At 58.2% G+C, this 14,205-nt stretch overlaps 1 protein-coding gene across 7 annotated transcripts in view; it reads left to right on the top strand.

The window, feature by feature from the left end:
* Positions 1-6,308: 6,308 nt before the first annotated feature.
* The window catches only part of BAHCC1 (BAH domain and coiled-coil containing 1), a 57,921-nt gene continuing 50,024 nt past the window's right edge, over positions 6,309-14,205 (top strand). For 5 of the 7 annotated variants that reach the window (XM_032616814.1, XM_032616815.1, XM_032616816.1 and 2 more), the window contains exons 1-2: positions 6,309-7,750; positions 7,967-8,364. In XM_032616814.1, the coding sequence (XP_032472705.1) occupies positions 8,187-8,364 (178 nt within the window). In that variant the 5' untranslated portion in view covers positions 6,309-7,750; positions 7,967-8,186. Of the gene's footprint in view, positions 7,751-7,907; positions 8,365-14,205 lie in introns of those variants that run through there. The other 2 variants (XM_032616811.1, XM_032616812.1) reach the window with 2 other exon arrangements.

Raw genomic sequence — 14,205 nt, 5'->3', positions numbered from 1 at the left:
GGGAAGGCAGGTTCTCCAGAGCACTGGTGCCAGTGTGTGCTGTGAACGTGTCGGTGTGTGATGTGCCCATGTGATGTTTGTGTATGTATGTGTGTGCGTGTGAGAGAGTGGAGTGTGGATGGGTGATGTGCAAGGGTGCATGCCCAGGTGTCAGGGTACAGCTGGCTGCCTGGGGCCATAGGCCAAGCTTAGGTACCTGCCAGGCCTGTGCCCCTGACAGAGAAAAAGAGAGCTGGGGGTTCAAGGACACCCAGGTAGTGTGCCAGGGTGGGTGGGCCTCGCCTGACTGGGAGCCCATTCATTTGTGAAACTGTGGGCAACTGCAGAAACCTGGACACCCCAGCTCAACCCTGACCTCACATTTCTATCCCCTCTCCTTTCTCCTTCCCCGCCCTGGTTCTCTCTCCCTCCCCAGTAGAAGGCTGGTCTGCAGATCCCTACACCATGTTCCTCTAAAATTAAAAACATTTGTTAGCTCTGGACAGCAGGGAGAGTAAAAAAGGAAACCAGGGAGGTTTTCTCTGACCTGATAGTGCGCCCAGCCAAACATGCCCCGGCCAGCCGGAGCCTCGGTAGGCCGCGTCTTCCGAGGGGGAACACGGGGAGCTTATTTTGGTACTGCGGGAGCTGCAGAGCGGCCAGGCGCCTGCGCTGGGCAGCTGCCAGCCCCTGCCACATCCAGCAGGCCCGTCTGCAGCTATTTGCTGTAACAACTGTTTTGAAACAGTATTTAAAAAAAAAAAAAATCCCACTAGATTTGTTTTCAAGTGACACTGGGGAGAGAAAGGGGGAAGCCAGGTGAACAGGGGGCTGCGCTTCGCCCTCCCCACGCGGGCAGCCTCTCTCTCAGGATGCGACAGGAGGGGCAGGGGACAGCACTGGGGGTTCTGAAAGCGAGTTCTCACCCCTTGAATTAGGAATGTGGCAAAGGCGAGCTGGAAGGATCTGAGACAGCCTTCGCAGGGGAGGGCGGACCCGACCCCCTGCCGTCCTCTGTCCTCCCATCTCGCTGGCACCCTGCATGTCTTGGATTGTGTCTGGGGTGGGGCCCATCAGCCAGGCTCCAGGACCCTCGGACAATATTCTGCCCGCGGAGGATGGGGACAGGGTTGGGGGCCCCGGAGGGGCCTCGCAGCGGATGCCCCTCCTCACACACTCGGAAGGAGAGTGGGAGTCTGGAGGCCCCGCCCCCACCTGGCGGTCACAGGCTGGAGCCCCTTCCTGACTCTTGCGCGCCGGCGGGATAGCACCGGCGCGCGCTCCGGGAACTCGGCGTAACTCCAGGGACGCCGCGGGTTGCCAAGGTGTTTTCTCTTGGATGGAGGATTTTTCTCTTATACACTTTTTATAATTTTTTAAAATTTCAAATGGAGCTTTAAAACTTAAGGTAAAAAAAAGTTTCTGGGCCAGAAAACAAGGTCATCGGAGAAGTAATGGGGAATTCCGCTTCCAAACTAGAGTGGGAAACGTGCGGGGGCTAGGGGCGCCCTGCTGGGGGCCGGAACTCCGAGGGCTGAGGGAAGCTGGCGGGGCCCCTGGGCGTGCGGACCCGGCCGCCTCGGCGCGCCAGGCCACCGGATCAGGGGCGGTGGGAGCCCAGCGAGCTCAGGGACGGCACAGCTAGCTGCTCCCAGGCCTAGCTCCGGCCCCGCCTGGTCCTGAGCTGGGTCCAGGAGCCGAGGCCGCCCCCGCCCACCCAGCCAGCCAGCCAGCCAGCCACCCACCCCTGCGAGGGCGCGATTTCTCCGGAGCCGGGCCAGGCTCAGGCTGGCTTTCCTTGGTGTGCGTGGGAAGCGGGAGGCCTGCGCACGCACCCGCTAGGGCAGGACCCGGAGGAACCCGTCCCCTCAACACTCACTCCGGGGCCGATGCTTTGACTTCTTCCTCCGGAAGCCATGGCACAAGCCCGGTGGTCCGCGCCATAACCGCATCCTCCTTGTCCTGAAGGCTGCGCCCAGCCCGCGCCGGCCCCCCCGGGCCCGCACCCGGGACCTAATTCAATCGCCCCCGGCCTAATGAATAGCTGTGCGCTAATCAGATCTCCGAACGCTTATGAATTTATGCGTGCCGCCTCTCCTCTCGCGGCCGACGCGCACCACCCGGGGTCGCTTCCGAAGGCACCAAGTGGGACTGGCCAGGAGCTCGGGCCATGGGGGGCGGGGGTCTTCATCGCCCGGTAGGGGTATCGCCGGAGCCGGGACTCAGGGCCGCGCGCCCTGTCCTGAGTCCCCGGCCCCGGCCCGCGGAGCCCGGCGCTTACCTGCCAGCCCCGGGCTCTCCGGAGCTGCCCCGCCGGCCGTGCCGCCCGAAGCGGGCTCCCAATTCCGGAGCCCCGCCCGCGGCCCGAGCCCCCACCCAGGTCAGAGATACCCGCGGGGAAAGGCCGGCAGGGGCCGTGCACCCGCTTCCCCTTTCTCTCTGGATTCCTTTGATCCGCTGGCTCTCTGCAGCACCTCGGCTCCGGGGCTGCCGGGGTCGGCCCGCGGGGGTCCTGGAAACGGTCCCCAGCTTATCTCCTTTCATCAAGCGGCCTCGGGCCGCCTTGAAACCGCGGAGCCAGTAATTGCTTTTTTCAGGAGGCCCTGTGCGGACTAGACAACAGCCAATCAGCGCCTTGTTTACACTCGGTGATTGACAGCCTACTGGCGGAGTGCCAGCCAATCCCGGAGGTCCTGCGGGAGAGGGCGGGGGGGCGGGGAAAGGAAGGTGACAACAGAAGGCCTCCGGCTTAACCCCTTCGTGTCCCTACCGGAATGAGCCGGCGGAGAATTTCTAACGCGTGTGCCTGTGTTGCTTGGCATCTAGTATAAAAACGATTTTTTTTTGGTCCCCCAGAGGGGCAGGCAGAGCTTCACGTGGAGAAAGAGAAGTAAAAATAATGTATCCATCGCCACTAAGGCATCGCCTTGACTCCAGAGAATAAATAGCATATTGTTGGGAAACCAAATCTAACAGAAATATTTGGAGAATATCTTTAAAAGTAGTTTGCATCTGATTACGATGAAGATATTCGTTCAGTGGCTCTTTTAATTGAGGCGAGAATTTAGCAGATATGCAGGAAAGCAACATAGAATTTAGCAGATATGCAGGAAAGTAACATTGAAAAATACCATGCGTGGTTTCCACACCGTGGGTATCAAGGTGAACATATTTTAAAAATCTAGTTGCAGATGAAGAAGGGGAAATCTTTGTTATGGCCATAAACCCCCGATTTTCATTTTGATCGGTGCTGCGTTGCAAAATGTAGCCAAAAGAGATAAAAACTGAGGTTCCGCAGATAGGTGGCCAGAGATACAGGACCTTCTCCCCAGGGTCTGATCCCTGGGGCAGGGGGAGGAGAGGACCAGGCAGGTGACTCTAGAGCCCGTGATACCCAGGTTGTGGGCATGGGACATTCCTGAGCTCGGTCAGAGCAGGCGGAGGCCTCGGAGTGGTGGAAGGGCCGGGCAACCCGGGGAGGCCTCCATGCTTGGGACTCGGGCCTACCTGTGCCGGGTTCAGCCACCTGCTAGACAAATCCCAGGTATTTTAAAGAGCATCTGCTTCAACGCGTGTTGCTGTTTCTTCTCCTGGCCTCTGTGCTCCAGACGCCAAACTTTATACCTGCTGGGTTAAATTTAAAAAAAAAAAAAAAAAAAGCAAAAGCCTTCCCCGCGGCGTGGACACGGGCTCCCACTCGCCCCTGCTCCCTCTCCCGCCCTGCGCCAACACATTCCCATTCAGCAGCAACGATCTGCGCAAAGGAGCTGCGCAGTCGCCGGGCTTGAATTAGGCGCCATCGGGCTCAGTAGTAGCCCTGCTGCTCCCTGATTGGCAGCTCCCTGGCCCGGCGCCAGCCTATTGGGAGGCCTGTTTACGCCGAATGAGTGGCACGAGCTCCCGGCAGAGGAGGGCCGCGCGGCCAATCAGCGCGCAGGCTGCTCGGGGCTGAGTGGCACGAGCTTATTAGTATGCAGGGCCCGTGGCTCGCCGCGCCGGGCTGCAGGTTTGAGAGCCGCTCTGGATGGGCTCGCTAGAGTCGTTGTTGTGGAAGCGGTGCATTTACAGTGCAACAGTCAGCACATTGAAAATACCAATAGGAATACAAAACAAAGTCACATTTACTGGTTTAATTGTATTGCATTCAATTGTATCCAGGAAACAGCCTCCAGTAAGTAACTGAAATTGCTTTCATTTTTTTGTTTTTGTATTTTTATTATTTTATTTTTTATTTTGGCTTTGGGGATATACAATTTTTTTAGTAAGAGAAATTCAGGGTTGCGATGTTAAGAAGTATATATCTTCCCTTTTTAAAAATCCGTTATAATGTCGAGCAGGCTTTTTCTTTTTTAAAGATGGACTATATATAAGAGCGATTTTTTCTCCCTTTGAAAAATCTTATCGATCGCTTTAAAATTCCCCCCGTAATGCGTCCTTGCTTTGCTCTGAGCGCTTGTTGTCTCGATCGACACCCAGCATTAAAAATAAATGATCGCGACAGGACAGGGACCGCCAGGCTGCGTCTGGCGCAAGCCTCGCGGGCGGCTCCGGGTGGACAGTCGGCGAGGTCCCCGACGCAGCCAACGCGCTCCCGGCTCTGGCGGCACCACGAACGAACCCCAGTTGTTCGCCCCCCACACACCCTGCTCCCCTCCCCCGAGCAGCCTCGGGTCAGCCCCGCCCGGTCGCTCCGCGGCGCTGGGAAGCGGCTGGCTCGCGCTGGCCGAGGCGGCCCGAGCCGCCTACCAGAGGGGCTTGCCGGCCGCCGGCCGCGTGCGGGGCGAGGGACCGGGCGGAAAGGGGTAACCGCGAGGTTTTGGGGGGTTCGTTTCCCAGAGCCTAATTCATTTTAGGGCATTTCAGAAAATTTTTTCCGGGGGGGGGGTGAGGGTGGAGGACGTAGGTGGCCAAGCGAGGCTAGCGCAGCGGGGCTTTCTCCCCGCGCGCATTCCGGGCGGTGTGCGGGGCTCAGGCCACCGCCCGCGAGGCGGGGTCTGCGGGCGGGTGCGCCCTGGGGTGCGGGGGTCCGGCGCGGCCCCGGGCCTCGGTCCTCTCCCGGCGTGCGGGGGGGATGGTGTCGGGCGCGACCGTTTCGCAGGGAGCGGGTTCTGTGGCGGCGCCCGAGCAGCCCGCGCCCCGCGCGCGCCGGGCCCCAGCCCAGCCTGCAGGTCCCACAACGCCAGCGCACTCGGAGACGGCGCCGGGGGATGCGGGCGGCCGAAGCAAGGGCAGGTTTTTCCGTGTATAAGTTAAAACCGAAGCAAACCCGAAGGAGCCTCACATCCTGGAGCGCTTGAGCCACGCGCAGAGGGACGGGCGGCTCCAGGGACCGCGCCGCGGGGTCCTGGGGAGGAGCCCGGCTTTCCGAGGTTCGGCTGTTTCCAAAATACCCTTGTCAGCGATTTTCCAGCCGGCGTGGGGCCCCGTGCCCGCCACCGTTTTCGCTCCGTTTCCTCTCTGAGTCCGGCCCGATCCGAGGCTGGAGCTGTGCTTTGCTGCGGCCTCTCCTGGAGCTGGGGGGAGGGGGCTCGGAGCCCTAGGACTCGCGAATGGCGGCGCCTGAGCTCCGGGCTCGGGGCTCCGGGCCCAGGCCGGGGCGGCCCGCTCCCTGCCTGGCTCGTGTTCCGCAGGCCCCCAGGAGCCGCTCTCTGGCGGGCGGTGAGGCGCAGCGCGGCCTCTCCCCGGGAGCAAAGAGCACAAAGAAAAGCTCCCTCCGACCTGGTAAGAATCTCTGTGGCACAGACGAGCGACAATAACCCACCTCCTTCCGCGTAAAAAGTCTAGCGGGCTAGTGGGGAAGGATCAATCCAGCCCGCGATCCACCCGCTGAAGGTGAAGATTGAAATTGCTGCTGGTAACCAAGCCCGCGTCCCGAGAATCGAGAGCAACTCTTTCTTTCTCGACAATTTTGGAATTTCTTATCGGTAAAAAGAAACCCCACAAAACAAAAGCATAGCATACACGGCTCCCCGGAGGCCGCCGGGAAGCCCCCCACCCCCCGCGCGCGCAGCCCCGGGCCCTCCGCGCCTTTGAAGCCGCAGGTTCCCGACCTCCCTCCCCTCCTTTCCCTTTGTCCCTCCCCGCGCCCCCCGGCCCCTAGCCCGGCGCGGGCAGCCCCTCCCTCCCCTGACCCCGGAGCGGGCAGCCCCCTCGCCCGGCGCTCCCCCGGCCCTGGAGGCCGGGCGCTCGCTCTGCAGGCCGGAGCGGCGGCGAGCCGAGTTATTTGTTAGACCGGGGTAGAGAGCTGACGATCCCCAGAGGGAGGAAGCCCCAAACCCCTTTGTATAAAGTTGAGAGACAAAGAGAACTCTTTGTGTAGGTTCCGTTTATTTACAATGCAAAAGCTCTCCGAATAAATATTAAAAAGCTTATCAGCTGAGCAAATATGTATTCACTTAATACATTATGTTTTCGGTTGTAGATTAAATCAAACACAAAATAGTCTGCAAATAAGACGTGTAGAACCTGTAGCATTAAATATAGCAATTTAAAATGGTATTCACAAAATGGAAAACATCTTAATCGCTTTATTGTCACGATGGGACGGCTAAAAAAAATCAGAAGACTTTCTGCAAAGTTCACAGTTAAGAATATTAAGCCTACCCATCTCCCTGTTGTTAAGGTGATATCAAACATTAAAACAATGCAGATTTAGGAAATGAGGAGAAATGTGTCGAATGAAAGCGGTCCTCCACGCGGGCGCACAGCCGTCCAGTCTATGTGTTGCTCCGCCGTTCCGCACTCAGCGTCTGAAATTACCCCCAATTTCGCTTCCGAGTGGACTCTCGGCGTTGGGTGGGGGTGGAAGAGAAGGGAGGTGGGGGGCATTAAGTGCCCAGCCGGGAGGTGGAGGTGCACGACGGAGGCCGGGGGTCTGCTGGGACGTGGGCAGCGGTGAAGGTTGCACTGGGCCCGGGCACTTGTCCGCCTCCCCAGGGCCCAGCCCAGCGTCGCAAACCCCACGTCCCCCGGCAGTGCAGAGACAGGCCTCGGCTCGGCGACCCGGGGCAGGCGCTGAAGGGAGAAATAATGTGGCCGATTTGGGGCGTTGAGAGAAAACAATTTCTGACTCTCAAATCGCCCCCCTCCAAACCTCCAATCCTCAGAGGAAGATCCTGGGCGAATTTGACTGGGGGGCGGGGTGATTGTTCCAGCCTCTCCAGGAAGCTCCCGGCTCCGGGACGGCGGACCGGGCACTGCGGCGTGGCGGCCCAGGTGACGCCGCCGGCGGACGTAGACCCCTGGGGCTCCGGGGAGCTGGCCCGGAGTCCTAGCTCGGCAATGCGGAGTGGGGACCTGGTCCCGTTAGGGATGTTGGCGGGGGGGGGGGGGGCGCGGCGGGTTCAAAAGAATGGGCCGAAAGACGCATGAGGGGGATGGGAGAGGGAAGAAAATGAAGGTTATTTAAAAAAAAAAACTCGAGTTACAATCAATAAAATTACTCGCTTAATTAGCATGGTCATTCGGTTAAGCAGAATGCAGTAAAAGCTGAACCTCGGAATGGGGGGAGAGGGAAAAAGCTAGCGTCGACCCCAGGCCTTTCCTCAGAGACACCTTTGGGCAGCGGGGGAGGGGAGAGGGTGTGCGTGTGAGTGTGTGTGTGTGTGTGTGTGTGTGTGCGTGATGGCTTCGCAGATTTGGGTTTTTATCACCCAGAGGAGCCAGCAGCCTTTCGCCGAGGCGCCCTCGCCGCAGGGATCCGCGAAGGGGAAGCGTCGAGCTGTACGGCCGGGTTCCCTCAGGCTCCTCCGGGCGGAGCGTGGCCGGGACGGTGCGTGTGCGCGCGGGGATCGGGGCGGCCCGGGTGGCCAGCGCGCGCGCGTGCAGCGGGGAGACGCGCGGAGCGCTCCGGGCCCGGCCGCGGGGCCTGGCCGCGAGGCTCGGGCCGACGGGGTGGGGGGGTGGGGGGGTGGGGGGCGGGCGGGGCGGAGACCCCCGGGCGAGCCGAGCCCCAGAGTCACCAAGTCTCCTCTGCTTGCCTCCGCAGACTATGGACCCGCACGGCGGCCGCCGGCTCGGCACGCGGCCGCCCGCCGAGGAGCTCAGTCCGCCGGCTTGCTGACCGGCCCCGCCGCCGCCGCCGCCGCCAGTGACCCCGGACGCCGCCTCCTCCGCGCCTCCCGCGCGCCGTCCGCGCGCCGAGCCGCCCCCGGGCCCCGGCCGCGCTGCTCCCGGGAGGCGGCGGCGGGCCGGGGCCGGGGCCCGGCATGGATGGCCGCGACTTCGCACCGCCGCCGCATCTGCTGTCGGACCGCGGGAGCCTGGGCCACCGCAGCGCCGCCGCTGCCGCGCGCCTCGCCCCGGCCGGGCCCGCTGCGCAGCCCCCGGCGCACTTCCAGCCCGGAAAGTACTTCCCGTCGCCGCTGCCCATGGCTTCGCACACAGGTCAGTGCCGGCCGGGTGGGCGCGGGAGAGGAGGCCCTGCCGCGAGGTGGGCACAGTCGAGGGTCGTACGGGAGCCTGCCCCTCCTCTCCTTGGAGCATTTGCGGAGAAGCCTTCGGTTTCATTTCCCTGCTCCGGCACCGGTGGCGGCCCGCGCATCCTACGGGCGCCCCGAGCCGGATCATCGCGGTTTAGAGCGGCCTTCCCCAGGGTCCCCCAGTGTCTCGGAGGGGCAGCCTCGGAGCCGACTAAAAATAAAGCCTATCCCCTCCTGCCACCCTCCCCCACTCCTTCCTGCAAAAGAACTAAATTCCGCGGAAACCTCATTTCTGCATTCTGCATTCACATCCTTAAAACATTCCGGGGCTGGGACAACGAGGCACATTCTGCGGGAACAAAACGGCCGTTGTGAAGGTGGGGGGGGGGGTGCCGCGGCCTCTCGGATTAGGGCGGTGTGTGCGCGGGGTGAGCGTTAATAGGGACTGCTGGTGTAAGACGAGCAAATCCTGTTTCTATATAAAGCCTTGAAGTGTCAGGGCGAGAATGGGTTTGCAGGGGATGCATTTGCTTTAACAAGTGCCTCTGGTATCCTGCTAAAGCCGGACAAAGCGTGGCCAGATCACGGCCCAGCCCCGCGGCCTGCGCCCTGGGGGAGCGCAGCGCCGGCGCCGGCTCGGCTGGGGGCGGCGCGGGGGCCGCCGACGGATTTCGGTGCAGGCGAGTTCGCAGCAAATTTGCTCCAGGAGGAGAGAGCTGGGGCCGCCCTGCACTCGGGTCTTCTCCAGTTCTCTCCCGGAGAGAGCTGTTCCTTGGCAGAGCTGACCCAGGCCTCCAGAGCAGTCCCCGTCTCGGGTGGCTTTGATATTACTGTCGAGCCAGGTCAGAAGAGAAGCAGGGCCGGGCAGAGGGTGGCGAAGGGGCCGCGATCTCGCCTGAGACCCTGGAGGTTACTGGCCAGCGCCGGCTGAGTTTGCAGGAAGCTGGAGGGGCTGCGTGTGTGGGGACCCGCTGGTCACCCTGAAAGGTTGGCTTGCTTTTGTTTACAGTTTGTTCTAAACATCAGAAATGTTGTTTGCCGCTTTTTTTGTTGTTGTTAATTTGGCAGTAACAGTTATTGCTAGCTTGATGAACTGTGAATACTAATAAAATTATATCTGCTTTAATGGGGTTACAATTAGTGTGTGGATTAAAACGGATGGCAGAGTCAGGCTAAAAGGGAAAATGTCAGAAGAGAGGGCAGTCAGAAAGAAAAACATAAATTACCTAAAAAGAAAAAAAATACGAGAAATTGCTTGATTACTAATGGGCGTTTAGCATTTACAACGTGAGATACAAAAAGTTCGAGCACGCTGGGAGTAGAGGGGCTGGACTCAGCACTCTCCTGGAATCAGCCCTTCGCCCGCGTTTCCTGTTCCAGTGCGAGCCTTCTGCAGCGCTGCTTTTTTTTCTCTTCCTTGCTCTTCCTTCTTCCTCTCCTTTGCTTTTTTCTCTTACAGATTTATAACTCAAAAAAGCAAAAGTACTTGCCTGGGCAATTGGCGATTTTAAATATCTGTCCTTGCTGTTCCTGTGGTTGTCTCTCCTGCCCCTGCATTGGAGATGCTGCCCGCCCAGCTCAGCCCACACTGGGGGGTTGAGGTTGGGGGCTTGTGGTGGCAGCAGGGACAGTGCTACAGTTTCCCTAGCCCCTTCTGGCTGCACACACACACACACACACACACACACACACCCTGCATATGCCATACCCTCTAGCCTGGAGGGTACAGAAACCGGTCCAGAAGGGCCCCCGACACCAAGGCTCTCCCAGTAGTACACAGACAGGCTGGGGCTGTGCCCCCCATGGGGTGGGGCAGGGCCAGACCAGATTCCCCGTCAGTTCAGGTCACTGCTGTCTCCCTCGTCCCCATTCAACAGCCCACGGCCTTCCCCAGGTCCTGGTCAGCCGCCATTTCCCCTTTCTGTTCTTATATCCAGATGCCGGCACCACCAAGTCAGGTGGGAGCGTGGTCTGGGTGGCCCAAACCATTGTCTTGTTCATTCCAAGTTTGACCACGTGGTTCTTGGATCATAGGCCATGGAGGGTTTGGAGAAATTGGGTGGGTGCTGGCTTGGTCTGTGTCCTTGACCCAGACCCTACCCACCTCCCCCATATGCAGGGTGCTCTAGGGGGCGCTGGAGGTCCCCAGGGCACCCTGGCGGGGGGGAGCTGGAGGGCCACGTGTCCCCTGCTCCTGGAGGCTGTTTGCACCTCCCGGGGGACCAAAGAGACCTATTGTGCTTGGAGATGTTCAACCCATTTGTGACGGGAAGGCTGGCCTACAGGGTGTTCAGCTAGAAACATCTGCCGCTGAAAGCCTTTTGAAATTGCTGAAAGCCAGTATCTTGTATTGGTTTTAAAATATAGCTACATCAATTTTTTTTAAAAGGAATTATACCCCAGACTACTTTGCTTTGGTCTGTGTCTGTATATGATCTAGTTTAAAAAGAAAAAGGTATAATTAAGTTAAAATTTTTTTTGCATCTCTTGTATGGATTTCAAAATGGCCAGTTTGGCAGACTTTCTTCCCATTTTCGCGGATGGCCTCAGGTCCACAGGCCACGGCTGCAGCAGCCCATCCCGCCCCTCCCTGCACTGACTATCCTGCTGAAAGGAAAATTGCTCCGAGCTTCTTCCTATTTGTCCGGCTCTAACACGGGAGTAAGATCCAGCCACCAGAGATTGAGTCTCTGGCTTCTGAGGATTGCTCGTCCCTGGCACAGACACACGGCCTGGCCAAGGGTCTCCCTCCCTGCCCTCCGCCAGTACTGCCCTTCCTCGTCCCCACCCAGTGCTTTCAAAATGTCAGCTTGAGGGACCCCGATGGGATGTTGGGCTCCAGGGCTTCTTTCATTGTTTTTCTAAAACTGAAAGTGCCCATAGCTTTATCATTGGGCTGAAGGGTTTTATGGTAAAGTGCTGTTCCAGTAACCTTGTCACCAAAAGGTGTAATTAGAATGTTTGGAATCGTTATTTTTAGTGCAGTGTTAGATTTTGTCTCTAATACAGATGGTCCGGAGGCAAAGCTGTGAAATCTAGGGGAAAAAAAAGGAAAATCAACAACGCACCAACCCAAGATTTTTCATCAGCGCTACTGCCTGGAGCGATTGGGGATCGCGCCTCTCCTCCGAGCGCGTTTAGTAGGAGGCAGCCCGGCCTGGGAGAAGCCCAGTCCCCGCCCCCTCTTCTAGCCGGTCAGCTCCTGCCCTCCATCCTTCTCTGTACGTCCCCCTCAGGGCTGAACCTTCGAGAATCACCGGGTCTCCACCCGAGGAAGGCGGAGGAGCCGATCAAGTCTTGGTTTCAGCAATGTGACAGCGGGTGGGTTCTCCTCTCCGCCCCTTCTCCCTGCTTCTTTGGGGTGTAAATGGCCGGGCCTGGAAGCCAGGTGCCCTCGGCCTGCGGTTGTTGGGAGTAAACAGGACGGCACGTTCCTTCTGGTGGGAGAACCACAAACTTCTCTCCTGCTAACAGTGCTCCTGATTGCCAAATCTCAAAAAAAAAAAAAAAAAAAAAAAAAAAAAAAGGAAAAGAAAAGAAAAATACAGAGGAAAAAAAAGATAATTTCCGGGTGTAAAAAGACCCCATCAAAGGGTCCCCCTCCCTCCTCATGGGATATTTTTTTGTAAAGGAATAAAAATACATTTTCGTAAATACCTCATTAACTCAGTGACACGGTGGAGTGTTTCCGCAACAGTTACCAACATTAAGTAGGTGTGAAAAGAGTTACTTTCCGAAGACTCTACCCATCCTGCTCTGTAAGTGACAGAAGCAGACATCAAAGCCAAGGCTGCCCTGCGGAGCCAGGAATCCAGTGGCCTCGTGGATCGGCCAGGCTGTGGCCGCCTCGCCCACCCCAGTGAAGCCATTTTTGGAATGTGGGTTTTTTCTCAGTGGGGCTTGTACTGCCCCCATGTCTGATTTTTCCTACAAGGATATTCCTATAGGAATATCCAGGTCACGTGAGCACTAAGGCAAATTAGCCAGCGAGGCAGGGAGCAGCCTTGTGCCATCCCTCATCACCCCCAAACGCTCCCGTGTATTCTTAGAAATCTCCCTCGTCTGCTGTGAGACTGGGTTCAACAGCCCGCACAGACAGGACAAAACGCACAGGAGGCTGTTAGAATAACATGGAGGGAGCTAAAAATACCCCTCAGAAACACACATAAAAAAGCCAAATCCAACAACAGAACGAGCTAAAAATATTCCAGGCTTTGGCAAAGAGCACAGAGTTAAATAAATTATACAAGAGCCATTCATGGGAGCAAGTTGACTTTCTCTCTTACGGGAACTTGGTTCAAGCTAATAAAAATAATAATTTACTGGCCACTGAGCTTTGCTTGAGTTTAGATTTAATTGGTGGGGCTTCTGGCGTTTGTCACTTCTTGGCGATTAGTGGGCTTGCCCTGGCCTGGGGTAGGGTGGGGATGGGGTGCTGAGTCTGGGTCCCTGGAAGCAGGGCAGTGTCTCTCCCCACCAACCCGAGGAGCAGGGCCTGGGTGCAAGGGCAGGATGCCCAGGAGGCCAGAGGAGGGAGGCTGCAGGGGAGTGGTCAGGGAAGGCAGAAAAGAGGACAGGCAAGGCGCCGCTATTTTAATTTGATAAATGATCGTATACCTTTAAGAGTGTGTTTTAACAATCAAGATACACTCCAGCAAGTTGATAGGATGTTCGCTGTCAACTTACATATGTCATCAGCGGGGGCTGTGAGCATAAATAATGTGCGAGAGTGTGCGGGATGCGCTACAGCCTCTCCAGGAGCCCGGCAGGTAGCACCCTTGTCTCTCGTGCTGTCTGGGGGCAGCTGCCAGAGGAGGATAGGAGTCCGGGCACTTCAGGCAGGGTTTTTTTCCCTCTGGGGAGTCCCCAGGTCTTCCCACCAAAATAAGAGCTCCAGATGGCTTGCTCAGAGAGACCACTGCGGGTATGATCTGAGGCTGGAATCCAGCGTTGGCTGGTATCTTTTCAGGGAGCAGATGTCTTAAGTTCAGCCATTTCCCAGGAATGTCAAACTTCCACCTTGGGATTACAGTCAGGGTAACCTCCTTTGCTCTGTCCTCTTGCTTGCTCTTGATGAGACGCCCCTGGAAATCCCAGCAGGCCCTCCCAACTCCCAGAGGACTACACTTCCCAGAATGCTCCTGGTCTAGCTCCAGGGTCTGAGCCTGGGACCGGCCCTGAGCTGGGAATTCCCAAGCTCAGATAGAGTTCAGCCAGTGCCACTGGGAATGAGTGCTTTCTGGGCGGAAGGGGGCCTTGGTTGCCACCTCCAGTAACCCCTTGCCCTTCCTCCTGAAAGAGGCCTCTGGGCCCTGCCTGGCTTCCTCCCTACCATAAATATCTGAATAGAGGCCCCAAAAGATGGGAGCTGCCCCTCTGCCCCAGGGGCACCCTGTGCAGAGGGCAGCTGCCTTTATTGGCGTGGCCAGAGTCCCAGGGGGATTCCCACCATATGCCCTGATCCCAGCCCATTGCACGTGGCCTTCTCAGAGGGGCCCTGGTCACACTGGCAAAGGGTCAGCTTGGAAGGGATGTGGGGACTCCACCTGGGTGGCATCAGGGCATCTCTGCCTAGAGAGTCCCATGAGAAAACCCTGCACAGACTTTGGGGCGGCGCCCCACTCCCCAGCCTCCCACTGACAGGCGGCAGTAAACCCTATCAATGCCGTATTGACCAGCATCCACCCTGGATGACTTCTGATGAATAGAAACCATCCCCCCAGGACGGGGGTGCTGCCTTAGCCCCTCTGGAAGGAAGGCCTAGCCCATCATCACCCATCCAGAGAAAGTTCTCACTCCTGCCGCT

This window comes from Phocoena sinus, chromosome 20 (assembly GCF_008692025.1).
Source record: "Phocoena sinus isolate mPhoSin1 chromosome 20, mPhoSin1.pri, whole genome shotgun sequence".
Classification (NCBI taxonomy): domain Eukaryota; kingdom Metazoa; phylum Chordata; class Mammalia; order Artiodactyla; family Phocoenidae; genus Phocoena; species Phocoena sinus.
The sequence above is the reverse complement of the archived record's forward strand: the minus strand, read 5'-3'. Positions and strand labels throughout refer to the sequence as shown.